Below are 27,902 nucleotides of genomic sequence, written 5' to 3'. Positions count from 1 at the left end.
ATTTGGTAAGTATGAAATACATAGTTCAACAGGAGCCACCCAAGTAGCAATCTTCATATTCACTCCTTCTTTTCACACAAAACCTCTTGTTGGTTTTAAACACCTCCATATTTAATTTCTTAAGACCTATTGACTAATTTTGACTAGGATTCAATTAATAGAGGAGTAGCTTGAAGACAACTTGTGATTTAAATGAGTATTTATGAAGGCGTATTAAGGGACATGTGTCATATCGTGGCGTAGTACAATCAGCCCAAGAAAGTCAACGGGTAGAGAGCTTGCCAAAGCAAACAACAAAACATTAACAAAAAGATTTACAAAAGTCTAATGTTTTTAGAAAAGAATGCTACCAATCTGTTCCCAGCTCTGAGTTTATCTCACGCTAAGAGTAAAAAACAGATCCATCTATACCTGTGTAGTTGTCTTCCCACCCCTAAAAGTGATATCGTTAAGAAAGAAAATGCCTATAATCTGAAAACACCTAGTGTGTCTCAGACCCCGGCAACAGGAACACCATGCCAAATTCAGTACCTCCGCTACTAAGCCACCAGCTTAACCAAAGTAGGTTTGGGAAGAACTGAGTTATATGATGGATTGACCTACTTAGGAAAGTTCTCAGGCCTATTCTTCAGCACAATACTGCTGTGTGCTACACTAAACGCCACCCAAGCTGCTAATCCATGACAAAGCCCATTAAAGGTCCTCAGACTCTGCAATTTTGCTGGATTTCCTGTGCAGAGATTCCAGTGAAAAGGCTGTGGGAGAAACAGGTCTTGATTCTGGAATATGTTCCATTTTGTATTTGTCAATGTACGGTGCAGCTACTTCCCAAACCTGAGGAGCGAAGACAAGACAAAGTTGAAATATTGATGCCATTTCCACGGGCTATTAAACACCTGCTTCATCCACAGTCAAAACACCCTCCCATCTGACTAGACGCAGGGTGGCTGTGTGATTGGTTTTATTTTAAGCCACGGCGTTTAACACATGACCTTGGCCAATCAGTCTTTGGTTGCATTTGAGGCTTTGATTTTACAAAGTCCGAAACTTTTCTGAAGTTACCCTGAAGGTTTTAAGCTACTTATTTTTCCAAAGTGAAACAAGCAAGCACATAGGCCAATAACAAACAAAACCTAGAAAATTCCATGTGCACAGAGTTAAGGATAATTGCTCAAGGGTCTGATAGGACCCTGTTTTCTAAAGCAACCCTGGAATGATAAAAGGCAGTTAATTGAATTTCCTGTCGCTCTATTTCATGCCCTTCCTTTGATCCTTGCTGCTCAAAGTGTGGCCTGTGCCCCAGCATATCTGGGACTAATCAGAATCTCAGCCTTCGCTCTGGACCTCCTGAATCTGAATCTGCATTTTAACAGAAGCCCCAGAGTTGGATAGGTACATTCAAGTCTGAGTAGCACCGTGTCAGATCCTTGTGGAGTTTTCACCTCCACCCACCAACTCCTTTTCTAAGCTAAACATCTACTCAAATCAAGGCCCTGCTTTGGGTTGATAGCTGCTTTTTTTTCTGATTGCCACTGACAGCCAAGAAGCCTTTCCTATGCTTTTGTGTGACCTCAGACAATGCATTCTCTTAAAAGCTAACTTCTCACACAGCTCCGTTCTAGCACTACAGTTGGCAGCAGGCAAGCAGCTTTCCTTCAAAGGATGCAGGGCACAATTAGAAATGACAGATGTGGGCTCAGTGCCTGTAGACCAGTGGTTATGGTGCCAGCCACGTACACCGAGGCTGGTGGGTTTGAACACGGCCCAGGCCTGCTAAGCAACAATGACAACTGCAACAAAAAATAGCTAGGTGTCGTGGTGGGCACCTGTAGTCCCAGGTAGTGGGAGGCTGAGGCAAGAGAATCACTTAAGCCCAAGAGTTTGAGGTTGCTGTGAGCTGTGATGCCACAGCACTCTACTGAGGGCGGCACAGTAAGGCTCTGTCTCAAAGAAAGAAAAAAAAAACCCAGAAATGACAGATGTGAAGATCAAAGGGAAAAATCATTCAGGAGTAGAGCAACCATTTCTGGAGAAAAGCATATGATTCTAGGGAATGTAGGCACTCACATATTATTCACAAGATCTAAAGCACTTTAGAAACTATTATATATCAGAAAGATGTCTCAGCACACTCAGCATCTGTACCTATCAGCTGAGACCCTGGCCAGTGTCACTGGGAAATAAGCAGGAAAGAAAAACCCGAATCTCAGCAGAGCACCAGACAGGCTCAGACCTCTGCAGTAAACCCCTGGGACTTCGTTTTCTCTCCAGGTCTATGCAGCCATTGCACCCGGTGGTAGTTGTGGCAGCATCACTCAGAAGAGAAAGCACTTATGAATGAAAGAGACTATCTCCACAGAAGGGCCCATGAACCTTCCATCTCATTTACTCCCCACGAATATTGTCCCCAAACTTCATTTAAAATTCATTTCAGCTTCTTATCCTTAGAAATTCAGTATTTGGGTCCAACAGGGGGGCACTGATGGGCTTTCAGATGGCTTCCTAGCAGCCCTTCAAGTTGCCTACGTACCTTTTTGTTCGCTTCTGAGAAACAGCCAGGAAACAGTGGAGTAAGACAGTTAATCCACTCCCCACTCCCACTTTGCTTTCCCATAACGATCAGAAACTCAGCCATCAGCCCCCCATCTTGCCTTCTGCTCCAGGAGCAGCCTGTGGGCTGCCTCGATATCTGGGGCCATGAAGCGATCTTTTATCCAAGGCCTGAGAAAGAGAACATCCCCCCGTCAGCCAAACAGTAAGCGCCGCCAAGGTTCACAGTTCTGAATGGTGTAACTCCTGGGGCCCTGTTTGACCTTACCTGACAACAGAGCGCACCAGGTCATAGACCTTCTCCAGCGGAGTGGTCGTCCTCAGGGGGCGTAGAAACTCTATGCCCTGGCAGGCTGCAAGAAGCTCTATGGCCAGCACTGAAATGAGAAATTCCAGAGGGTGGCAGAGGAAAGTCTGACTTCCCGCCGCAAGCATGAAGTTGGCAGCCACAGCCCGCCCACTAACAGGGGGTTGGTTCTCTGTCTCCTAGTAGAATGAAACTGCCTTGGTATTCAGTTACCAATTTAAACCCACTTTTCTAGACCTTTGTATCTTTTACACTGAAAAGAGGAGAAATGAGACATTTACCTGAATAGGTACCGAACCACCAAACCTATCCCAGAAAGCTCATTAGTTCATACAAGCAAAATATGTCATTTCTTCATTCACAGCCTCTAACCAAGGCTTGTTGGCCAGGTTTGGGTCCTGGGGGTAGGGAAGGAAGTTAGAAAGAAGGCCAGTCCTGGTCTTGAGCCCTAGATCTATGGAGCAAGTGTGTGCATTTCATCAACATGCTTTACTTCTCACAGTTTTCAGTTCTGTATGGATCATGTAGAGATGATACAGGACCAGAGGCTGTGAAGTCACTCCCAAGCCCACCATGGCTTACATAATGTCATCCTCTCCTGCGGCAGCCTGTCTGTACTCACCGAGTTTGTAATGTGCTTCGTAATTTAAAGACGAGAAGTCAAATGTTCTTAATACTCTATTTGGATCAGCTACTTAAATAGTCTGACCGACTTTAAGCTTCTGAAATATTTTCTTGGCAAAATAATAGAACCCAAAGTACTTTAATCTTGAATTGTACCTCCATAAAATATTCTACAGAATCCAGACCGTATAAAATGTACAGAAATGTAGGCTTCAATATTCAAAGTTTATTACAAGGTAGGGTACATTTAATAAGCATCTTAGCTAAGAAAGACCGTATAAAGAGTGTTTCTTCAAGAAACATCAAGTTGGCAAGATACTGATTTCTAGAATTACATTTGGAGAGCCTTTAAATTTGAAGGCTTGAAATGGATATTATAAAATTTAGTTCCAAGGCAATTAAGGACTCACTTGCTCATTCACCGACTCCCTTTAAATCTTTGAAGGTCTATGTATCAGGTATTTCAAGCCAAAGGAAACAGTGAAATGAAAAGCAACTTGAAATTTACGGGAAGGTGGAAATATGAAACAGTGGTCATCCATCTTGATCAAAGAAGTTGAAGTGGAGAGTTTGTGGGGGGAAAGAGGTATTTTTCATCAAAAGTCACAAGATGACTGGTATACATATCCTATTTTATTGCCAAATCAATTACTTTATTGCTCATCCCTCTCTTCACAGGTATAACACAGATCTTACTAAAATAGTGTATGGTCCAGTCACAGTGATTTCATTTGAGATAACTTCCCCAGGAAGACATATAAAACAATCCTGAAGCAGAAGTCTGAGAAACCATAAAAATGCCAATTCACCTTCTTGTAATCAATATGGCAGCAGAGGGAGTAGTCAAGACAGTGGACTTGGACCAAGTCTCAGCATTTTCTTGTTGTATAACTTTGAGCACATTACTTAACCCCTGCCTTGGTTTCCTGATCTGTAAAATGAGGTAACAGTGTATCCCTTCTATGGTTATTTTGCAGATTAAACGAATCAAAAGACTGAATGCAGGTAGTCAGTATTCAGTCAGTGTGAATGATTATAATGTTACCTCAGAAGAAGGGTCAAAGACAGAAAAAGAAAAAAAACCCTGAGAAGTAAATATTTGCTGCTATCCATAACCAGCAATTCTCCCTGAAGCCATTAACAGGCATGCCATTGTTACAAATTCAAGGTGTTTAATGTATCTTGATTTAGTTAGATATTTTTTCTTTTCTTTTTTTTTTTTGGTAGAGACGGAGTCTCACTTTATTGCCCTCTATAGAGCGCTGTGGTGTCACAGCTCACAGCAACCTCCAACTCCTGGGTTTAGGTGATTCTCTTGCCTTAGCCTCCTGAGTAGCTGAGACTATAGGTGCCCACCACAACACCTGTATTTGTTGTTGCGATTTTTTTTTGTTGCAGTTTGGCTGGGGCCAGGTTTGAACCTGCCACTCTTGGTATATGGGGCCAGCGCCCTACCCACTGAGCCACAGGCGCCACCCTTGTTAGATATTTTTTATATGGGTTTCATCTATTTTGAAATAAGCTGATATTCCATGGCCTAATAACCACCTTCAATGCCCCCTTAGTTTTTTTTTAAAATACACTTAAAATATCTGAGTCTTCCTGGGAAGACAAACCAGGCTAAGTATATCTGAGGTCCTAGTGCTGTTAGAAAAAAAACGAAAAGGAGAAAGAATTATGGTTGCTGTTTTACAAAAGAGGCATTTGAGAGGAAATCTGGTCAGTTATGTGCACAGAGTGAGGAGGGAACCACATGATGTCCTTGGGGACAGTGCTGCAGACAGAGGGTCCAGCCAGGCACCATGGAAGGGATGCACTGCTGGCAGGTACAAGAACAACACTGTGGTTCCAGGATTGAGACTGGGATGGAGACAGGTTACAGCAAGAGGCAGAAGCCAGATGCAAGGTGTCCAACCTTTTCTCTTTTCTGTGCACATTGGAAGGAGAGTTGTCTAGGGCCACACATTAAATACACAACCACTAACAAAAGCTAATGAACAGGAAAAAAAAAGAAAAAAACAGTCCTCAAATAATCTGTATGCAGCCCATGGACTGCAGATTGGAAAACCCTGATAGGGCTTCCCAGGTTTTAGTAGGGGGAGGTGGATTTTGTTTTCAGCAATAGGATATAACTGGCAAATCTTCATGACACAGGGGCCTGGTGTGGCCTAATCATGCTTTGAGAAGCTTACCCTGGTCAATTGTGTGGTATCTGTAGAGAACCAGGAAAATAAGAGGACTCATCAGAAGGAGATGGCAGAGGGTTGACCTGGCGTTTTGAAGGTAGGGGTTGATTTGCTGATGAACAGGATAGATGATGATGTGCAGACAGATAAAGGGGACTCTAAGGTTTGGGTCAGAGCAACGTGTTCAATGGGGCAACCACGTGGAGAGCAAACATTAACATTGCACCTCGGGGGAAGATAATAACAAGTGCTGGTGAGGATGTGGAGAAATTGCACTACCCAAACACTGCAGGTGGGATCATAACATGGTGAAGCCACTTTGGAAAACAATCTGGAAGTTCCTCAAAAGATGAACATAGAGGCTGGGTGCGGTGGTTCATGCCTGTAATCCTGGCACTCTGGGAAGCCGAGGCAGGTGGATTGCCTGAGCTCACAGGTTCAAGACCAGCCCAAGCAAGAGCAAGACCCTGTCTCTAAAAACAGCTGGGTGTTGTGGCAGGTGCCTATAGTCCCAGCTACTCGGGAGGCCAAGGCAAGAGGATCGCTTGAGCCCAAGAGTTTGGCCTTGTAGCAGCTGATGTTCTCACTAACTACCTGGGAAACCTTTGTGAACCACTCAACGTTAGAGTCTTGCCGCTTAAGCTTAGCAAAGCCTGCTCCAGGGAGACAAAAGGCTTCGGCTAATTCTCCTGTTGTAAATTTTCTTAGTTCTGAATCTTTTTTTAGACAGTCTCAAGCTTTCACTCTGGGTAGAGTGCTGTGGCATCACAGCTCACAGCAACCTCAAACTCTTGGGCTCAAGCCACTCTCTTGCCTCAGCCTCCCAGTAGCTGGGACTACGGGCACCCACCAGAATGCCCAGTTGCAGTTGTCATTATTGTTTAGCAGGCCCGGGCTGGGTTCCAACCCATCACCCCTGGTGCCCTGACAACTGAGCTACAGGTGTCACCCAGTTCTGGATCTTTGGATGTTTTTTGTTCTTATGTTTCTATTGGCTCCTTCTCCATCTATGAGACTAGCTATTAGTGTAAAGATTGATGCACCAACAAACTAGTTTGGCCACTTGGGTTTGTTTACATGCAGAGAAGAAACTAGCTCCAGAATTATTCATTGAATTACTTAATTAAACGATCCCTATTGAGAGTATCTGGAGCCCATTCATAAGTATGGAACGCTGTAAATCAGGTCATCTGTAGCCCAGGGACAGTCTGTATTCAACTCTCACACTTACCTTAAAACAGTGATGTGCTTTTTGTCAGCCAACTAATTCCAATACTGTTACACAAACTTAGGCACTTAGAGAATAATACTAAAGGCAGACAATTTCTCTTTCTTAAAAATAAATAAATAAAAAACAAAGAGCAAGTAAGAAGGCAGACAGGGTCGGCCTAACATAGCACTTCTTATGAAGTATCTTTGCCAGCAAGGTTGGACCAAAATCCTACCAAGTCTTTAGGGTCAATTGCAACGTACTAGAAATGCTCAGGACAAAGGACAAGTTCAAAGTGACATGACGAAGACGCTAACAGGTAAATCCAGAAGGTCAGTCTTTCTGCAGGAAAGCTAACCTGATTTTCAACCAGTCAATGGCATAAAGAAGAAACAAGAGATGAGGAAACTGTTCTAAATGAAAAGAAGCTTAACACCACGTTAACCAAATTTAAAACATGGGCCTTGGATCCTGATTTGAAGAAACCCACCATAAAGACGTTGAGATAACAGGGAAAATTTGAATATGTGTTTGGCAGTGTGGTACCAGGACTCAGTGTTGGATTTTGTTGGCTATGATAATGACATCAGAAATTAGATCAGAGAGCATTCACATTTAAGAGAGAAACTATGTAGAAATAAAGTAAGATGGGGACTTGCTCAAAAATAATCTGCAAAAAGTAAAAAAAAAGAAATGAAACAAACTGCTGTTAAATCCTGGTGCATTCTGGGAGGGTTCATGGTACTATGGTCTCCACTTGTGAATATTTTTTAAAAGTCTCCTTACAAAAAAAAAAAGAAAAGAAAAGAAATGTCTCATTAGAAAAAAAAAAAGAAAAAGAAGAAAAAAGAAAGCCAGCTGAGGAGCAGGCTTAGCTCTGCACAGCTCCGTGGTTCTTAATTGTTACGGAAGCAGCTGGAGCCTTGTTAAACACTGGCTGCTCCCTTCTCTCCTGGAGTTCTGAGCCAGCAGATCTGGGAGGCGGCCTGAGAATCTGCATTTCTAACAAGCACCCAAGTGATGGTGACGCTGCCAGGGGGAGTCCCCACTTTGAGAACCATGAGCATGGTAGCCTGTCAGTGAGGCCTGCCATCCCAGAGGAGTGACTTGCCTTGTTCTGTGTGCTCGATGACCCTGAGGGCCTTCCTCGCTGCCCATCCTCCCATGGAGACATGGTCCTCCGTGGCCGCGCTGGTGGAGAGAGAGTCAACAGACGAGGGGTGGCACAGAGCCTTGCTTTCAGAAACTGCAAGAGACAAGCGCAGTTAAGAAGTGCCCTTCATAAGAGTTGCTGCCAGAGTGACACGTGGCTTCCTCAAAGTGCTCTGCACATGGAGGGCCCTATCCAGAAGACCGGGGCCATTACCCAAACACCAGATGCTCCAAAGGTGCTTTGGGAAAAGGAAGCGGGTCTTATTTCCCTCCCTCCCCCAAAGTGAGAAGGACTCTAAAACTATAGTGAGTTCTGAGATAAGATGGGGACACAGGAGCTGGGAACTGGAATAACAAGGTCAAGTTGAAAACCTTGGAAGCCTTGAGCATGTCAGGGAGAATAGGTGTAAAAAGATTTGATGGTCATTTTCAGGTACTTGAGAGTAATTTGACTGGGTCGTGTTACCAGAAAAGGTGGGATCAGAACTGAGGTGTGGCATCTGGAGTTTGAGGCTGGACCCACAGATCCTGGGAAAGAAGATTTAACAGTTCAGATTGTTCAGTAATGATATAAGTGAATGTTTGGGGTTTAAAATGTCTTGATGTTTGCCGGAAATATCTCTGGGAGGTGGGGGAAATTTTAGGATGGCCTAGATTTGGGGACTCTCAAACTTTATTGTGCAGATGAAACAGGGATCTTGTTACACAGCAATCTTGGGGTGGGGCCTGAGTGCTGCCCTAACAAACTCCCAAGGGATGGCCAGTGGCTGTATTGTTACTGTGAGGAGTGCACTTAAGTACCCTGCTTAGAAGTCAGGAAAGGTCAAACTCAGTCTTTTCTCTTTTCTTTTGACTTTGAGAGTGACCATGAGTGAAACATCAGTTGTTTTCTTTTCTTTTTTTTTTTTTTTTGCAGTTTTTGGCCTGGGCTGGGTTTGAACCTGCCACCTCTGGCATATGGGGCTGGCACCCTACTCCTTTGAGCCACAGGCACCACCCTGTTTTCTATGCTACATGAGATCCTATTCTGAGATATCTAGTTTTAACCTAGGGTGATGTGGGCCAGGCGTGTAGCTCACACCTATAATCCTAATACTCTGGGAGGCTCAGGCAGGTGCATTGCTTGAGGTGAGGAATTTGAGCCAGCCTGAGCAAGATTGAGATTCTGTCTCTACTAAAAATAGAAAAAACTAGCCAGGCATTGTGGTGGGCACCTGTACTCTCAGCGACTTGGGAGGCTGAAGCAAAAGGATTGCTTGAGTCCAAGAGTTTGAGGTTTCTGTGAGCTATGACACCAGGGAACTTTACCTAGGGTGACAGAGTGAGACTCTGTCTCAAAAACAAATAAACTAACTAACTAGGGTGATGAGCTGGCCTTGGTTTGCCCAGGACTTTCCGGGTTTCAGCACTGTAAGTCCCAAGTCCTTGCACTCTACAGTGAGCTCTATGAATACCTGCGGTGAGGTGTGTGCAAAAAGAAATCTTACCAGTGCCCCAAAAAAGGAGAACACTGTTTTCATCACCATGAAATCGAGCTGAACAACCTCAGCAGGCAGCTGGGGCAGCTAACCACAAATGAGGCTTCCCAATGCCACAGTGTCCTCTAGAGATTAATGACCACGCCCCTCATCTCCGTGTTACTGTGAAAAGTCCTGGCCTGTTAAAGGGGTGTTTTAATAAGCAAGCAAGTGATCAAATGGAACTGAGTCCCCAACTGCCGGTCCATAGAGCGCCACCCCGTGTACCCCCCCCCCCAGTCTGGGGAAGAATCGTCTTCCATGAAACCGGTCCCTGGTGCCAAAAAGGTTGGGGACCATTGAAACAGAAGACACTGGGTCAGATGAGGTGAATTTGGACTCTGTTATCTGTATTGAGTTTTAATTCAAGACTTAGGTGGGGAGGGACTAGGAGTAATATTAATAGCAATGAGTATTAATTTAGTACTTGGGATGTGCCAGGCTTTGTAAGCATTAATTCATTTAACCCTCTGGGGTTAGTGGATGGGAGATACAGCTTCTATGCACTTAATGAACCACTATGTTAGCCCAACTTTTGGGGTAGAGTTGTTAGATAAAGCACAGGATGCCCAGTTCAATTTGGATTTCAGATAAAAAACAAATAATCTTGAATGGATCAACAAATTGTGGTATATGTATACCATAGAATACTATTCAGCCATTTAAAAAGATGGAGGGGTGGTGCTTGTAGCTCAGTGGGTAGGGCATTGGCCACATACACCAAGGCTGGCCTGTGTGAACCCAACCCGGGCCTGCTAAACAACAATGACAACTGCAACAACAACAACAACAACAACAACAAAAATAGCTGGGCATTGTGGGGGGCACCTGTCATCCCAGCTACTTGGGAGGCTAAGGCAAGAGAATTGCTTAAGCCCAAGAGTTCGAGGTTGCTGTCAGCTGTGACACCATAGCACTCTACCAGGGTGACAGCTTGAGACTCTGTCTCAAAAAAAAAAAAAAAAAAAAAGATGGAGACTAAAATATTTTACATTTACCTGGATAGAGTTGAAATAGATTCTTCTTAGTAAAGTATTGCAAGAATGGAAAAATAAACATCCAATGTACTCCATACTAATATGAAATCAATATATAAACAATTACATGCTCATAAGAACAATTAAACACTAATATAGTCTGGTTCAGGGTTAGAGGGAAGTGGAGGGGAAAGGGGGAGGAGGAGGATGATTGGCAGAAGGAGGGAGGGCAGGAGCTGGGATCTCACCTAAGGTGCACATTGTGAGGGTGTATAATACGCTCAGAGGGTGAGGGGCTCTTTTACAAATGGAACTTTACCCTGGAAGTGAAAACAATGTAACCTAAAAATTTGTACCCTCACATTAATGTGAAATAAAAATAAATTATAAAAAAATCACACATACACACAAACAAATAATCTATTAGTCTAAGTAAGTCCCAAATAATTCAAATTTAATTGGGCATCCTGCGTTTTTGTTTGTTAATTTTGGCAACCTCCGTTTAGGATTAAGTAGTGCTTAAAACGGAAGCCCCATTAATTAGAGTGAGAGCTTATCTCTGGGTGCCAAAATGCCTGGGTTTGAATGCTGCTCTATCTCTTACTAACCGTGCAATATTGGGCAAGTCAGTTAACTTCTAAGATGTTCATCTATAAACCGGGGACAGTAGCACCTACCGCATGGCCTGGTCGTGGCAGTTAAGTGCACAGATATGAGTGAGGTACTAAGCACTTACTTTATGCCAGGCACTACTCTGAGTTGTTACTCATCTGTCCCTTACCCTGTGGCAGAAATCAGCGACAATGAAGCTCAATTTTCAGAGATGGTATCTTGCATCTCATGAGCGTTTTTGTATTTTGCAATAACGTCCTTATGTTTTTAGTGAGTGATGTAACTAATGGAATGTATCCAAAGTTTAATGATTCTGATGGGTTCAGGCTTCACCTTCCAATAGTCTTGAGGTTGAGATTTGGGAAAAAGCTATTGAGATGACATTCAGATGGAATGTCAAATTGCTTTTCGCAGCATTATTGTATTATTGTGTTTCAGTATAACATTATTTAGGTTTTTAACTTTTCTTCTAAAAAGTGAAAAGGTCCAACCTGCTACATTGGTATTGAGAGAGGTAGGATGCAAATAGAAGTGGTGAAACTTTAGGGTTCATTCAAAGACAAAATTTGATACTTTCAAGTAAAACAGAAAGGCCCTTGGACAGACTTGTGCTCCGGGAAAAGGGCAGTGTCCTTACCGAGGGCTGCAGCTGTGCAGTGGGCAATCATGAATCCAGAGTTCAGACCTCCTTCAGCCACCAGGAAGGCTGGCAGCTCACTGAGGGAGGGGTTACAGAGCCTTTCAATTCTTCTTTCGCTAATGGCAGCAAGTTCATGGACACCAATGGCTAAATAATCCAGGGCCTGAAAGAGTGTCTCAGTTCAGGAGACATATTCTAATAGGCTGTATTAGAATATGCTCTCAGGGTCAAGAGCAATTCTGAAAAGCTTACTTTGGCTGGATATTCACCATGGAAGTTTCCTCCGGAAATTGTCTCTCCTCTACTGGCAAAGACCATCTTTCAAAACAGGTTAAGGCATGAGTATAACACGTGCTGATCACTTCAACCACAGCTCCTTCCCACCCTCCTTCTTTGTAACACCGAAGTGGCAGTCCTTGTACAAATGAGGGGTAGAAGAAAAGAGACAAGTCTTCTCACCAGCAGTCGTTGACCCAAAGAGGCACAGAAGCAAAACAAAACAAAAACAAAAACCTTCAAGGTGAATCATGTACACTCGACTGTGGGCCAAAGAAGCATGGAGCACGAGATGATGTTTTCTCGAGATGAGCTTCTCAAGCACCATTACTGCACTAATTCAGTGGTTAGCACTTGCCCACCCCCTGCCAAAGTTTGTAATCTGAAACTAAGAACAGAGACCAGAATGCCTATTTGAAAGCAGATTCTATTTCTTCAATGGGCACTGTGAGTCAGGGCTCCATGAGAGAATCTGTGGAATGGGCAGCTCTGCTGATGGGCAACCACCAAAATGTCTGGAACAGTCAATTCTAGGGCAATTTTCAAATTCTATAGTCAGTAATCCCGTGTCAGCGTTCAACAGCAGAAGGTGGCTGATAGGTCCTCCCAAATCCAGTTAAGTAGGTGGCAACTTCAATCCAGCAAGCACCCCGGCAAAGGCAGTGACAGATCCTCCTTTCTGGTTCCAAGAGCTAATTTTTGTCCCCTGGGCTATACGCTATTCGCTTCTCATAAACTGGGAACTCACTGTGTGTGAGAAACATTCTAAATTTCAAAGAATATATTTTAAAAAATATATTTCAATATTTTCTATATTTCAAGAAATATATTACATTAGTCAAATTTGGGGTTACTTTCCCCTATATATATAACTGTGTGTGTATAATGTAACTATTAGGCCTGGTTCCTGCTCTTGAACCAGCCTGCAGCCACAGCCCTTGGTCTCCTCCCTATTCTCTGAACCCCTGTAGCAATTGAGCCCTGCACCAACTTGGAACGTAAGCATGTTTTATTGTCCTCTAATTGCTCCAGATTTGTTTGTTGGTTATTAGATTATAGCCATTAGAATTTAACTCCCATAATAGCCAGCATTATGACAGGTGCCTTATGCCTGTAATAGCAAATTGAGAAATACATTCTTTCAGATAACATCAGTATTGCAGAAATGCCAAGTATTAGGCTACTGGAAACGCATCAGTAATTAAATGTGTAATTGAGAAAGTTGAAGACTTTGGGCTGAAATTCTTGCCTGGGGCAAGTGACAGGGGACGAACTTAGTAGGAAATTATTCCCTCCTTATATCCAGTAATCTAATAGTATTTAAAACATTTTTTTTTTTTTTACTTTATAGGATACTCTTTAAAATCTAAATTATATAAGTGTCGAATGGATAGCTTTCCCCTACAGTGCAAGGATAGGACTGCAGAGAGTTCATGAAAACTACTCTATTTGGAGGGTGGTATGGTATGAGAGTGGAGGGACCCATGGTCCTAGTGGTTATTTAATGTGGGTCTGACTTAACTGTAAAGTAACCTGAGCGAACATAAAACACACCTCCTGAAGGAGGTTTGTCAGAAAAGACGCACTGAAACCTCTCCTGAGAAATCCTGACACAGCGGTCATGTAACCATTTTCTAACCCAGGCTGCAAATTGCTTTCAAGGATGCTCATTTGGCACTCAACACAGAATAGGAAAATGGATTCCTGAGGGCTCTGCTGGTCTTCCAAGGCAATGATGTCTCCATGAAGACGTTGCCAGTGTGACTTCCAACTTGATCCCCTCAACTTCTGGGGACCTACGCCATCACCGGCTATTCCATAGCAAAAACAGCTCTGTGGTAGACCTTTATCTTCTCACCCTTAGGGAGAAAAGAGCTCCATTACTGAGAAATGGAGGCATTCTCACTTTGAGTCAAGTCTATGTGAGAAATAAGAACTCAAGATAGGGAAAGCTATCTCTCTCTGGTTACCGCTATGGTTAGGTGTTAAAAGGTTGACTTCTGTTTTTACTACATCCTGGCATCACTAGACCCAGAGACGCCTGGGTAATTAAAGGGCAATCTACCAGGGTCTCTGCAATCCCATTTGTGAGGTGGGTCTTCACCCTTCAACCAACGACCTCAGCAGTGGGTTTTGGTAAATATCTTCATGAAACACGTCATCCAATGGAAATATCTCCTTTAATTTCTAATGGGTTTTTTTTTTTTTGAGTCTCAAAGCTGTTGCCCTAGGTAGAGTGCTGTGGTGTCACAGCTCACAGCAACCTCTAACTCTTGCGCTTTAAGTGATTCTCTTGACTCAGTCTCCCAAGTAGCTGGGATTACAGGCACCTGCCACAATGCCCAGCTACTTTTTGGTTATAGTTGTCATTGTTGTTTGGCAGGCCTGGGCTGGATTCAAACCTGCCACCTCTGGTGTATATGGCTGGCACCCTAGCTGCTGAGCTATAGGCACCAAGCCTAATAGGTTGATTTTGAAAGCATAGCATGTTAAGGTTCCAACCAACCTGGAACCTTAGAGTCAGTTCATAAGCCAGCCTCTGCACTTACCAGACCTGGAGAAAGATGTCAACCTCTGAGCCTCAGGTACTCATTAACTTACTCTATAAAACTGAGTGACAGAACTGAGATGCTATATGAAACAGTCACTTCAGCCAATCCTACAGTTACCAGCTAGAGATCTATAATTGCAGTTTTGCAGACATTCAAAAGATACAGGATTATCTGTTGCACTGTTTAGTTCTGTAGTAATGATGTTCTTCACAAATGCTATTGTATCATTCACCACACCATGGACCTAAAATACAAGCAAAATGACATCTATGACATGTGATTCCTTTAAAGGCACCACTATTCTGTTTTTACTAGAGATGGGATCTCATTCTTGCTCAGGGTAGTCTCCTGAACTCAAGCAATCTGCCCGTCTTGACCTCTCAGATACTAGGATTATAGGCATGAGCCACTGTGCCAGGCCTCTTTTTAAATTTTTACTGTGAATTTGGGGAAAGAAAAGAAACTTTGTTGGCTTTTTTGTTTTTACCTGGGGACAACAGCGCAAGGTGTATGCGTCCTGAACACGATCACAGAACCTATGACTTTCTGTGGAAGAGGTAGAGGAATGAGAAAGGGAACATGACACCGATTCTTTCCACAAAACACATAACCAAATGACTTGCCCACATAAACATGCCCTGACCTGCTATTTCTGATGGATGGTGATCTGAGTCCAAGAGTGACCGAAATCGAAAAGCGACTTCAATTTGCCCAGGATGAGGGCGAACAGCATGAATGTCTAGAATAGATGAAGGAAAAAGAGTCTGAGTAATTCCAATGTTAGACGGCATCACCATGGATGGTATAAGACTGCCCAAGGTGCTAACACAGCCCTAAAAAGTCCCAGGGTCCTTCACCACTGCTCAGATGAGAAATTTAACTCCAAAAGCATAATTTTCCTTATAGACTTGACTCTTTCTACTTTCAGAACTCTTTCTAATTTCAGAACTCTTTCTAGAATGGCCATCAGAGCTCTCATTTTATGAGGCCTGAAAATTAAGTTCATGAACTTGTTGCCATACATTTACATTGGCAGCACTGTATAAACAACTCAGTAAGGGTTCATAACCATGGTATATCAGTGTCTCATGGCTGTGTTCATGTTGAAGTGTGGCAATGTCTTGCTTAGTGTTGTTCATTGTTGTGAGTTATACAAGGACAGCTCTGATGGCCATTCCAGAAAAAGAACTCTAAAATTGGTTTGAAGGGTGGACTAGGAGTTAGCATTGATGCATAGCTTCCCAAGGGAAGTACTGTGAAGGTGACCCCAGTGATATTCACCAATGAAATAGAAATTTTTCAAGGATAAATTGGGGAAGGTAATTGACCTCACAGTTCTAAAGTCCTGTAAACAGATTCTTAAGATAACACACAGTTTGACATACTCAGATCCTTGGATAATCTGTAGCAGGTCACTCAACTGTCAGAGTCAGAAGTCTATAAACCATGATTAATTCAAGGATAAAGTGTGGCATAACTCAGATGAAGTTGCAGTGTGCTGAGTAGGCTGTAAGTGGTTGGGTATTCTCCATCCCTATCACACATCGCCACCACTCCTATGTGACCTCACACAACAGTGCCAGCAGATCTGGCTGAATGAATAGCAACTGAATGGAAGAACCAGGCTGACCAGTATCAAAGGCTTTAGTGGTGCCCTTCAGAACCTCGAGGGTCAGGGCTGCCACGATGTCGGCTTGCCGTGCAATGGCACTGGCTCTCTCTACAGCTTCGCAGCCCAGAGAGGTGATCATCTGAGTCCCGTTGATGAGTGCCAAACCCTGTGGGGAGACAGAGGAAAGTTTCCTGGTCTATTTATTGTAACAAACCTACATACCAGTGTATTTTACATCTTCTGCTTTCATAAGAGAAAAATTAGCCAATCAGCTGACCTATGTATTCTAAAGTACAGGGCAGTAATGTTTATTTAAGCCCTTTAGGAAGAAGTGCCATCATAAGTGAACTTATTAGCATGAATCTGGCAGATGGAAGAACTGTTGAGTATCCCCATTTCCAAGCCAGCAATGTAGCTTTGGAATGCAGACTGCACATAAAATCTTTAGCTCTTTATTACATTGCATTTCTTCTTAGACTTCTTACTGTTTTAGACAAGACATCCTGAAACAATTATAGACCAAGACTCTTAGCTTAGAGTAGTGGTTCTCAACCTTTCTAATGCCGCGAACCTTTAATACAGTCCAAAGGGGTTGCGACCCACAGGTTGAGAACTGCTGGCTTAGAGTACCCTATAAGATCTTGGCTGAAAGTATCTATTTCTTAGAGATCCTTAGAGAACTCGACTTGAAGTTTAAGTTCCAAAAGAACCCATGCATTGGTGGCATGCAGAATCTTTTAACTGCTGATGAAAGAGTCCTTTCCACAGCGACCAAATTTCAACAAACATGCAGGCTGGGTTTAAGAAACCAGTGAGAATGACATTAAGACTGGAAATAGTGTATAAGTAAAAACTTATTAAACAAATTTTCCTTGAATCTCTCCTTACCTCTTTTGGCTTCAAAACAACTGGTTTCAGTCCATGGGCTTGCAGAACCTGTAGAATGATTAAAAATATGAAAATGGGTATCAAATGACTTAACTTCCTATTTCTAACTTTATATGGAATATCTTTAAGCCCAAGATCCAGCTTGTAAAAAATTAGACCTTATAGGCATTGGCTTTATTTATGTTCTCTGGTCTATTCCATGGTTCTGTTCTTTATTTTCAAAGCAGACTTATTTTTCAAATAATTGTTGTCTTGGCTCGGCGCCTATAGCTCAACCGGCTAAGACGCCAGCCACGTACACCTAGGGTGGCGGGTTCGAATCCCCAGCCCGGACCCGCCAAACAACAATGACGGCTGCAACCAAAAAATAGCCGGGCGTTGTGGCGGGCGCCTGTGGTCCCAGCTACTTGGGAGGCGGAGGCAGGAGACTCGCTTGAGCCCAGGAGTTGGAGGTTGCTGTGAGCTGAGATGCCATGGCACTCTACCAGGGGGACAGCTTGAGGCCCTGTCTCAAAAAAAAAAAAAAAAATTGTTGTCTTAAATCAGGGCCTTTATTATCTATAGAACCAGCTCTCAGTTTTGGTTTCCAGGTTGATTGTATTCATCGTCAACCTTAGTGATTCCCTGTTATTATTGCGGCATCCTGACACCTGCCTACACACCAGTGCTGTGCTGAGGCTGGGCTCCCGCCTGGCCATACTCCCCTGCCTCCAGAGCCTGTCCTACAGTCCTCCACCCTCATTCACGCTTTATCCAAACACTGGTGAAACCTCCAAGCAGTGTTTTCATGGCACGTGGGTGAGCACCAGGGAAGAGTGGATTATGGAATCCCCTCTAATGGATGGAAACAGAGCCCTGGGGGGAAACTGGGGAATAATGTTCCCAAGAAATAAAAGGAGAGTCACTAAGTTCAGGTCCCTCTGGGGAAGGAAAAAGAGGGACGCTAAGGTAGGAGAAAGCCAGCCCCATGTACTGTGTCAATTGTGTGAGCAGATTTGAGGCCGTGTTACATGCCAGATTCTGTACTGAGTGTTGGACTGGGACTAGGGGTAGGAAAAATGGAGACAGACAAGCTCAGGGGCTGTCAGAGTAATATTGAGTATGTTGAGTGCTTGAGGATGTAGAAAGTGGGCAGGGTGTGGTGGAAAATAACCACATGAGAGGCTAGGAGAACACCAAGGAGTGGCTCGAGAAACATGGGAGGGAGAAAAAAGAACCAGAGAAGCAGACAGAGAAGCTTCAGAGACATCTTTTTAGATATACAGATATGAGTGAGTCATATCAGGAGGACAAATTTGGGCCAGGTCCTCCGCCCAGTACCTAGAATGCTGCTGCTGCAAACAACCTCCAGTTTCTGTAATGTAGGCAGGATTATCAGAGGACAGCATGAAAAACAAGACTCCTGTAAGCCACTTCAAGTTTGCCTTTTATCCTTAGGATAAGGGGAAGCATTCCAAGTTTTAACTGGAACATACTTGGATTTACTTTTTAAGAAAGGTCAGGCTGCTTGTCATGTGAAGGTTGCTGGGGAAACACTGTCCCCAGGGAAATAATCAGGCTGAAACTGCATGAGAGTAAGGGGATCTGGAAACGGTATTATTTCCTTAGTTTTTTCTCTTTCTCGGGCCTCTTCCCCTTTTACCTGCTGTTAGGGGACCTCCCAGCAATTGCACAAAGATGAGACTTTAAATGATGCTTTGGGCTGCTCTGATGGAACTCAAAGATGGATGAAGAAAACATGAAAGTGATATCAAAACCAAGCTTTCTGATTAGCCAGCAGGGTGGGAGCTTGAGGAGAAATGAAACCTGCTTTCCAGAGGCCACATCGTGAGTGCCATGAGACGCACCTGCACCTGTGAAACCAGCTCCTAGATACACTTGTGACAGTGTGTGAGTGAGCCCTCCGGGAGGCACAGAAAGTGTGGTAAGCACACAGTAAATTACTGGGTTGTACCTTTTCAGCCAGATGATCGCTCAATCCTGAAGGCTGTTAATTAAGTACGGAAGCTAGTTAACAGTCTTGCTTAGTCTGACTGCTAAGGCTTAGTTGTCTCATCTAAAAGTAAGACTAGCAGTGTCCCCCTCATTGGGCTATTGAGAGGATGAAGTGACCCAAAGCATACAAGTCCACCCAGTGGGCAGCCCAGGGAAATTACTGAAGATGGAAGTTGTCAGATAAAAGTCTTACGTATTTAGCGTCAGCCCAGCCACTCTTTGGAGACCACATCTTCCCTTCTCCAATGAGCCCAAGAGCGAGATGAGAGAGTGGGGCAAGGTCTCCACTGGCACCAACGGTTCCTTTCTCTGGGACGTAGGATAGGCAGGAGGCTGGCAGAGAAGCAGGCACCAGTTATTCAAGAGTACTGGATAACTTTGCTCTGCCAGTGAGGCCTCCACTTCTACCTCCAGTATCTAGATTATTCAGTGGCAGGAATACCTGGGGAAAGACAATTCTGTAGGCACAGCTAATGCTTAAGGAACCTGGATGAGGTGCTATAGGAAGAGAGGGGTGGGGGTGGGGAGGGAGAAGGGAAGGAAGTGAGGAAGGAGGGAAGGAAGGAAGGGAGGGAGGGAAGAAGGACGCATGGAGGGAGGGAAAGAGGGAAGGAAGGAAAGAGGGAGGGATAGAAGGAGTGAGGGAGGAGGGAAGGAAGGAGAGAGGGAGGAAGGGAGGAAGGGAAGGAGGGAGGGAAAGAAGTAGGGAGGATTGGAGGGAGAGACAGAAGAATGAAAGCCTTCAAAATGTGCATGCTTTAATCTAGCCTAATAATCCCCCTTTTAGAAATTCTAGCAATGTGTCTTAACACATATAACTGCCATGTGAGTTATGAACTATTTTTCAAGTTTTTAGATTGGTTTTTACATTACTAATTTTCAAGTTTTCTTCTTATTTTTTTATTGATGTATGTCTTAGGATCATTTCATTTTATATGTTTTTATTCTATTTTCATAACAAAGCACTGTGGCTCCAAGGAAAATTTTTCTTTTGTTGTGTGTGTGCGGCAGTCAATGTGTTAAAGATGTCATCAGGAATTCACTGTGGTCCATTATAGCCTTATTTATAAGAACATAAAGTTAGAAATTATCTAAATATGAAATTAAGAGACATTCATGTGACTCAATGATATGTAACCATGAAAAACTATTGGGGAATGCTTGGAAATATGTGTCTACATTGAAAAAGTAATATAGAATGTTCTAGAAGGTCACGGTGCACCAAGTGTTAACAGAAGTTCCCTGGGGAGATAAAATCACAGGCAGCTTGATCTCTTCTTTCTTGCCAATCTGCTGTCCCACCACCACTTATAAATGGTGCTGGGATTCCCCAGCACATATATTGTTTTGTGAGAAATTCCCCAAAAGTTACCATGAAAAGACAGTTTCATTTTTCTAAAGTAAAATCAGATACCTGACAGCAATATTCTTTCCAGCTGATAAATAATGTCAGTAGGATAAAGCAAAGCCTTCCACAGGCCAGCTTCCAGATCACAGCTCTCTGTCTTCTCAGAGCTCTAGGGACCCAGAGGTGCTGTGCTGTAGATTCACTCATGAAGAATAGTGGATTCAAGGTTGAAGTCACACTGGGATTTTAGGCTCATGTTAGAGTACGGAGTAGCAATAGGTGTTGGAATAACTTGGTGTATTCAGCATAGCCCAAAATACTATAAAGTGTTCATCCAAATTACTCTTCACTGGTTGGCATATCACATTTATGGGTCACTTGTCTCCACAGCACAGGTACTCAAACACATGTTGTGCCCTATGTGACTATCTACCTCTGCTTCTCCTCCCACTCTTCCCCCACAAAGAGCTTCTGAGCCTCCAGTGACCTAGAAGGCCCATCTTTTTCTGTGAAAATGGGCAGTGCCAACAGGCACTGAAAATCTGGTCTCCACATTAGAATTTTCTTATCTGGAAAGCAAACTCCAAAGAGTTGAGTTGCATCATATCTTGCCCTACATAGCTTCCTGATGACAAGTTAATTCAACCTCTTTGCATGTACGTTCTAACTTTACAAGAAGTTGACCCAGCCAGCTTGTGCAAGTGTGGCTGTTCCATCACCTGAGGAGCATTAAGATTTCAGATTCCTAGGTACCAGCCAGAAGTACAAAACAGGGCTTTGGTATAGACTCCGGGAACGATTATGGTCCCCAGATACTTGGATGTGACTTCTCTAACTATATTCAGGCACCACTGACTGCAAGGTTCTTCTAGGGGGACCTGAACTTAGCGACCGACTTAGGGGAGCTTGTTCTAGTCATTAAGATGCCAAAAGCTAAGTGACGTGTGACGTAGAATGGGTCAAATTCACAGGAGAAAGCATCGCTGACCTCTCTGTCCCCCATCTAGCTATCCTACTTGCCAAGCCCATCTCCCACTCATCTCAATTCTATTCTGTCCTTCTCATTTCAGGCAACTTCTCAGCATTCTGTCAGTCAAGTCAGCTGAGCACCCCCTGCATTACCATTAAATACTTCAATGACTTGTTTGAGGGTCTCCAGGGAAATGCCACTGTAGCCTTTGGCTAAGACATTGATCCTTAAAGCCAAGAGCATCCGACACCTCTCGGGACTTAATGGTTTCCCAACACCTGCAAAACAGGAATGATGTTTTCTCCAAAGAAAGCAACCCCCTTTTAGCTCCCAGCCACCTCCTTCCCTCCATCCCTCAAATTTCCCCCCTGCTGTCACTTTTCCTCTCTGAATACAGATAGTTGCACAGCTCTCTGTCTTACCTGTCTGCCTTCTCCACGCCCCATCTTCCAGACAAAGGTAAAAGCCAGTTTTGCCTTCTCAGCCTTTCCTATGATGCCCCATGAACCCCCACCCTCCCAAACACTTTCAAACAGCACCCAGGATCCTTAGCACAACTCACGATGCAATGAGTGCTGATTCGTGGCGGCCTTTCCATCTCACCTCACCCTCCTAACTCATTGCCTGTGCTCCAGCCTCAGTTTCTTCCCTGAATGCACCTCTCCCTCAGCAGGATAGGACACGTTCTCTGTCCCCACCCCATCCCTCCCCTGAGCCCATTTCTTTTCCTGAAGTTCAGCTGATAACTTCCTATTTCCCTTTCTCTGCCTGGACATCTGGTCCTCGGAATGCATTAGCTATTTGTGGCCATTACAAGAGGATGCGTGCTGTGCCTTACGCATTGAATCAAACAAGACCTAGGCAGCCAATGTTTTGAATAATTTACCTGAAGAATGTGAGCGTACCAAGTTGACTTGAAGCTCCCTGGAAGAGAAAGGTAAGAAACCCTCTTAGATACCATGAAGTGTAAATGATCCCTCGGCTGGGAAAAGAAAGGGTATCGTCGAATCCTGTGTTTTTCAATACTAATTCACATGCCAGTTAACCCAAGTATCATCCTGCTCATCTGAAAACTGGGCAAATGTTCATCATTTCCCTTGTTGAAAAATATCTCAAAGACGAGGGCAGGAGGACCATGAACGTGTGTGTGTTTCAAACTTACTGTAGCTTATTGATAGGAATTACAGTTCTGGCGAATTTCCCAAAACCTGTAGTGATGCCATAAACAACTAGAATAAAAAATTAGACATTATCCAATTAGATGCAAGAATTTCTTTTGTCTATGAAAAGGATTTCATAACATAAAGAGAGAAAAATACCTGTTCGTTCCTTCACGATGCTATCTATGACTTCTCGGGATTTTTGCACCCTCTTCTCGGCAGTTGAGGTGAGCTAGAACATGTCAGCCAGAACCGGGCACGTTAAAGGCATCGGGGTGCGGCAAGAATGGCCTGAGGACATCCTTCCCCACTCCCCACCCCCATACCTTTATTTTGTAGTGTCCTTTTCCCAAGCTGACCAGATTCTCTGTGGTCAGACTGTCCCCATCTAAGGCAATGTACTGCATAAAAGAAGGGGATCTCGGTGAGTTTAAACAGACAAATTGCCCTAACAGGAGAGAAGGGAAACCCCTAGCAGAATCGAACTTTGACACTTCTGTCACTGCTGTCAAATGTTTACGTGCTAATTAAAAAGACAGCTCGCTGAGCTGGGTGTGGTGGGCCAATAGTCCCAGCTACCTGGGAGGCTGAGGCGGGAAGGAGGACTCCTTCAACCCGGGAGTTCAAGGCCAGCTTGGGTGGAATAGTGGGGCTCTGTCTTAAAAAACAAACAAACAAACAAACAAACAAACAAAAAAACCTCAGGCTTGATGTCTGTAGCTCAACAACTAGGGTACCAGCCACATATACAGGAGCTGGTGGGTTCGAACCTGGCCTGGGCCTGCCAAACAACAATGGCAGCTATAACAAAAAAATAGCCGGGCATTGTGGTGGGCGCCTGTAGTCTCAGCTACTTGGGAGGCTGAGGCAAGAGAATTGCTTAAGCCCAAGAGTTAGAGGTTGTGGCTAAGCGCCTGTGGCTCAAGTGGCTAAGGTGCCAGCCACATACACCTAAGGTGGTGGGTTCGAAACCAGCCTGGGTCCGCCAAACAATAATGATGGCTGCAAGCAAAAAAATAGCCAGGCGTTGTGGCGGGCGCCTGTGGTCCCCGCTACTTGGGAGGCAGAGGCAGGAGACTCGCTTGAGCCCAGGAGTTGGAGGTTGCTGTGAGCTGTGATGCCACAGCACTCTAGCCAGGGGGACAGCTTGAGGCTCTGTCTCAAAAAAAAAAAAAGAGTTAGAGGTTGCTGTGAGCTGTGACACTATGGCACTCTACTGAGGGTGACATAGTGAGACTCTGTCTCAAAAAACAAAACAAAACAAAAACAAAGCCCAAACCAAAAGAAAACAAAACAACAAAACCCCCAAACAACAGGAAAAAAAAAAAACCAAACAAACCACAAAACAAAAGCTAGAGAGAAAGAGAGGGAGCGCAAGTGTGCTCTTGCTTCAGAGGAGGCTGAGTCAGGACAGGGAGAAATGCAACAACATAATACCTTTCCAGGCCCCTTTCCCAACTACACAGGGATAGGCCGGATAAACCCTATCCTAATCGTTAGTGTTTCCTCGGAAACTTGGCTCGCCTGCCACCTTCTTAAATGAAGAGACTTCATTTTCTTAACAAAAAGAAAGAAGTTTGACGCTTACCTTTTCAGGCTCCCGGTACTTGCTGTATCTGAAGCCAGGTAAAGGAAAATATTGGGCATTGTGGAAAAACGCCAGCCCCACCGTGAGCAAGAGGAGACCAAAGAGCACACAGAAAAGGATACAGGTAGACTCCTTCTGGCTGAGATGGAATGAAGTCGGGAGACATTGCATCGCCTTCTATAACTGAAACAAGAATGCAGAGCGCAACACAGAGCCACATTTGTCACTACTGTTCAACAAGAAAGGGCTGGTCAATAGCCCTTGAATTCTGTAGGACTGGCTGCTTTGAAACTGCATCAGATGTTTTCAAGTGGTGTCTTTACATGGGACGGGAGCAAAAGCAGAGATGTAGGTGTCAGTTCAGAGACAAGGGGGGGTTAAATGCAAGTTCAAGATCTAACTGCCCCTTGCATCCCAAGTCCCAACTTTATTTTCTTTTAAATCTGAACTCCTAATACCTTTGTGGGGCTGGCCTCCAGTCGGGTGAGGTTCTTTGGAGGGACAAAAGGACCTTGAGAATGAGTCAGTCCCTGCAAAGGGACTCAGACCTGCAGTCTAGTACAGCCCGCGTTATTTGCTCGCTGCCTGTCTCTGGGAAAGTCACTCCTCTCTGAGTCTGTTGCCTGACACCGCTGCTGTCAAAGGTGGACCAGAAGCCTGCCCATGTCACAGGGTGGGTGAGAATTTAGGACACCCAGAGGCCAAGTGTCCCAGCACTCAGCAAGTGTCCCTGAGGTGGAGGGACCGGAGAGCTGGCCCCCAAGCCCCTCTCCTGCAGCCACTCACCCACTTCCACGAACTCGTTGTCCTCCAGGGCCACTTCCAGCGGGTCCTCATTGTCCAGCAGGCCCAGCCCCTTGCACCGGCGTACGAGGAAACACACGTCGTCCACCGAGGTGAAGCCGCCGTTGTCCGGCTTGTTCTTGACATAGCGCCGCACCGCCTCGCGGCCCAGCCAGCCCACTGTGAGCTGCGCGTCCTGGCAGGGCACGGCCAGCCACTCCCCGCGTACGTGCACCGTGTACCTGGGCATGGTTGTGCCGCTGCTGTCTGCTGCCACGCGAGAGCACCACCACCAGGCTGTGCCTGCTGGTCCCCTGGTGACCTGACTGTGGCTGGAGTTTTATCCAGGAGTGGCTCCAGGTTGTGATCGACAAGGGAGGACACACCTCCTCCCTCGCCTTTACTCATCCATGGGTGGACAAATATTTATCGATCGAGAGCCCCAGGCCTTCCTCTTGGCCCCGCTCCCATTTTCCCTGCAGCAAGAGGGGGCAGGCAGAGAGGTGAGCGACCTGTCCACCGGCCATCCAGCCCTCCGGTCAGAAAGGCCCAGATCTCCCTTTGGGGATCGCAGCCTCTGCTGGCACCTACCTGCTCCCCCAGCCCCTTCTTATCAGGGTCCCCTGTTTCTCTCTGTCCCTTCCTTTCTGCCCGTGTTCTCCATTAAGGGCAGCTTATAAAGACCATGTTCCTGCGCTTGGCGCCCTTAGCTCTTTGGCTAGGGGGCCGGCCACATACACTGGGGCTGGTGGGTTAAAACCCGGCCTGAGGCTGCTCAACAACAATGACAACTACAACTACAACAAAATGGCCGGGTGTCGTGGCAGTCGCCTGTAGTCCCAGCTACTTGGGAGGCTGAGGCAAGAGAATCACTTAAGCCCAAGAGTTTGAGGTTGCTGTGAGCTGTGATGCCGTGGCCCTCCGTAGAGTGCCATATAGTGACACTCTGTCTCAAAAAAAAAAAAACAAAAAACAAAAAAAAACCCACCATGTTCCTGTCTTTATCTGGAATTAATTACTCAACTATAAAATGCATCCTGCTGGCCAAGGGTGACACCAGGGAGTGTGGCAATCTTTATTCATTTGTTTATTCCACAAACATGAATTGAGCAACTACTCCCCACCACCAGCAGGAGTTTTTTGCAGCTTTACCTCCACAAAGGAAGATGCAAAGGCCAGAGGTCATTTTCACAACTGAAGGTCATCATCTGGACAGACGCACCTGCACCGCTTGGACGTTAAGGGCTCAGCCAGCCATGGATGGAACTCCGGCTCCACTATTCATTAGCCTTGGGCAAGCGACTTATTGGTAGTCTGTCTTGTCATCAAAAGGCAAGAGGCTAACTGCCTCCCTGCAGTATTGGCAATATCTGCCTGGGATCAAATCCTGGCTCTGCTATTTACTAGGTGTGTGGCCTCTGGGCAAGTTATTTGACTCATCTGCAAAATGAAGATAATGATAGCACCAATGTCAAAGGGCAGTTGGGAGGATTAAGTGAAGTTCTTATATGTAAAGCTCTAAGAACAGCACCTAGCACGCTAGAAATGCTATAGAAGTGTTTGTGATTGCTAGTAGGTGAACTTTAATCCTCTGTGTCAGCCATGCTGCTTTATAAATGTTCTTTCATCATGGATATCCCTAATCTAATTCAGTTTCTTTACCACAGATAACTACTTCCTGCACCCAACTTATCATCATTAGTATTAAGAAACTCTAAGTTAGCATGCGAAAGTAATCAAAGAGAGATGTGATTTCTATTTTACCTAAGCAGCACTTTTACAGTAAGCTAGTTTCTAAATAATTGATTACGGCAATAGAAAGATCCTGAAAAGTTGGTTTCCCCTAAATCAGATTGCTTGGGAAGAGAGACACAGTAGCTCACAGAAAACACCCATAGCCACACCCAGAGTCTCTTTATTCTCTGATAGCTTTGTGAGAGGCGTGCAAACGGAAAGCTACTGTTTACCAACCCTCATAGCAACCTGTTCGTCAGCCATCCCCACCTTCACTGCATCCTGGAATTTGTCATTATCTGAATTTGATACATCTAAGAAATATTCAATTCCAATATCCCACCTGACCGCACCCTTCCAGCCTTCCAGCTCTCCCCTTACTTTAACGTCTCTGCCCTTGGACCTGACCTCTCATCAGTCCCTCCACCCCTCCTTCTTGCCGGCTTCCTCACTTTCATAGGAAGCTGGGCCCCCAGTTGCTCACCTGGACTGCTCTTTCTTAAGCACTTTGAAATTCCTTTCTAACGGTGAACCTGTGCCTACACTTAGGGCAAAACCTGTCCTCAGATTGTCAAAATAAACTGTCATCTCTAATCACCAAGGCAAAAGACTTTGCTGGACACAGTCCTGTGGTCCTGTTGTAACCCAGCCCTCTTTCCCCTGCCCACTCCTGTTTCCCAGCCCTCACCTGTTCCACCCACCACCACCCTCACCTGTCATCTATTAAAAATTTGTAATATGTATAAACAAAGCCATAAAAGCAAGAAATAATAAACTCTGCCAAGAAACAAACTTTAATTAAATGTAAGCCTTGCCATCAGTATTGTTCAAAAAAAACTTCATCAATCCTCTGCTAACAGAAACTCCTAAAAACTAAGAGAGACTGAATTAAATAGCCACTTGAGTAATTAACCGAGTTCTACTATAGCAGCTAGCTACACAACCTCCAACCCAGAGACTGGACTTAACCAATAAAGTTGAAGAGAAGAGGACCACAACTCTAACCACCAAGCCCCTCAGCCCTCATCTTCAATTAAAGATTTAATTTGCCAAGAAGAAGAGTAGGAAATGTTGTAACCCAGCCCTCTTTCCTCTGCCCACTCCTGTTCCCCAGCCCTCACCTGTTCCCCCCACCACCACCCTCACCTGTTCCCCCTCCCCCCCCCACCCCACCCTCTCCAGCCCATTTCCCTCCTCATCACTCCTCACCCCCCTCTCGAG

At 44.7% G+C, this 27,902-nt stretch overlaps 1 protein-coding gene across 1 annotated transcript; it reads right to left on the bottom strand.

Annotated features, from left to right (window-relative positions):
- Positions 1–181: 181 nt before the first annotated feature.
- On the bottom strand, positions 182–25,293 carry HAL (histidine ammonia-lyase). Its single transcript, XM_012801147.2, has 20 exons — positions 24,951–25,293; positions 24,287–24,347; positions 24,165–24,192; positions 22,903–22,977; positions 22,736–22,808; positions 22,579–22,645; positions 22,303–22,340; positions 21,569–21,694; positions 19,292–19,431; positions 17,104–17,151; positions 16,234–16,381; positions 15,247–15,342; positions 15,091–15,149; positions 14,767–14,847; positions 12,028–12,093; positions 11,773–11,938; positions 7,989–8,123; positions 2,819–2,927; positions 2,652–2,721; positions 182–834 (listed from the first exon to the last, which is right to left on the bottom strand). Exons 1-20 carry the CDS (start codon positions 25,195–25,197, stop codon positions 694–696), a joined length of 1,974 nt encoding a protein of 657 aa, XP_012656601.1. The 5' UTR covers positions 25,198–25,293; the 3' UTR covers positions 182–693.
- Positions 25,294–27,902: the final 2,609 nt, after the last annotated feature.

This window comes from Otolemur garnettii, unplaced genomic scaffold (genome assembly GCF_000181295.1).
Source record: "Otolemur garnettii isolate 467f Iridium unplaced genomic scaffold, OtoGar3 scaffold00007, whole genome shotgun sequence".
Classification (NCBI taxonomy): Eukaryota; Metazoa; Chordata; class Mammalia; order Primates; family Galagidae; genus Otolemur; species Otolemur garnettii.
The sequence above is the reverse complement of the archived record's forward strand: the minus strand, read 5'-3'. Positions and strand labels throughout refer to the sequence as shown.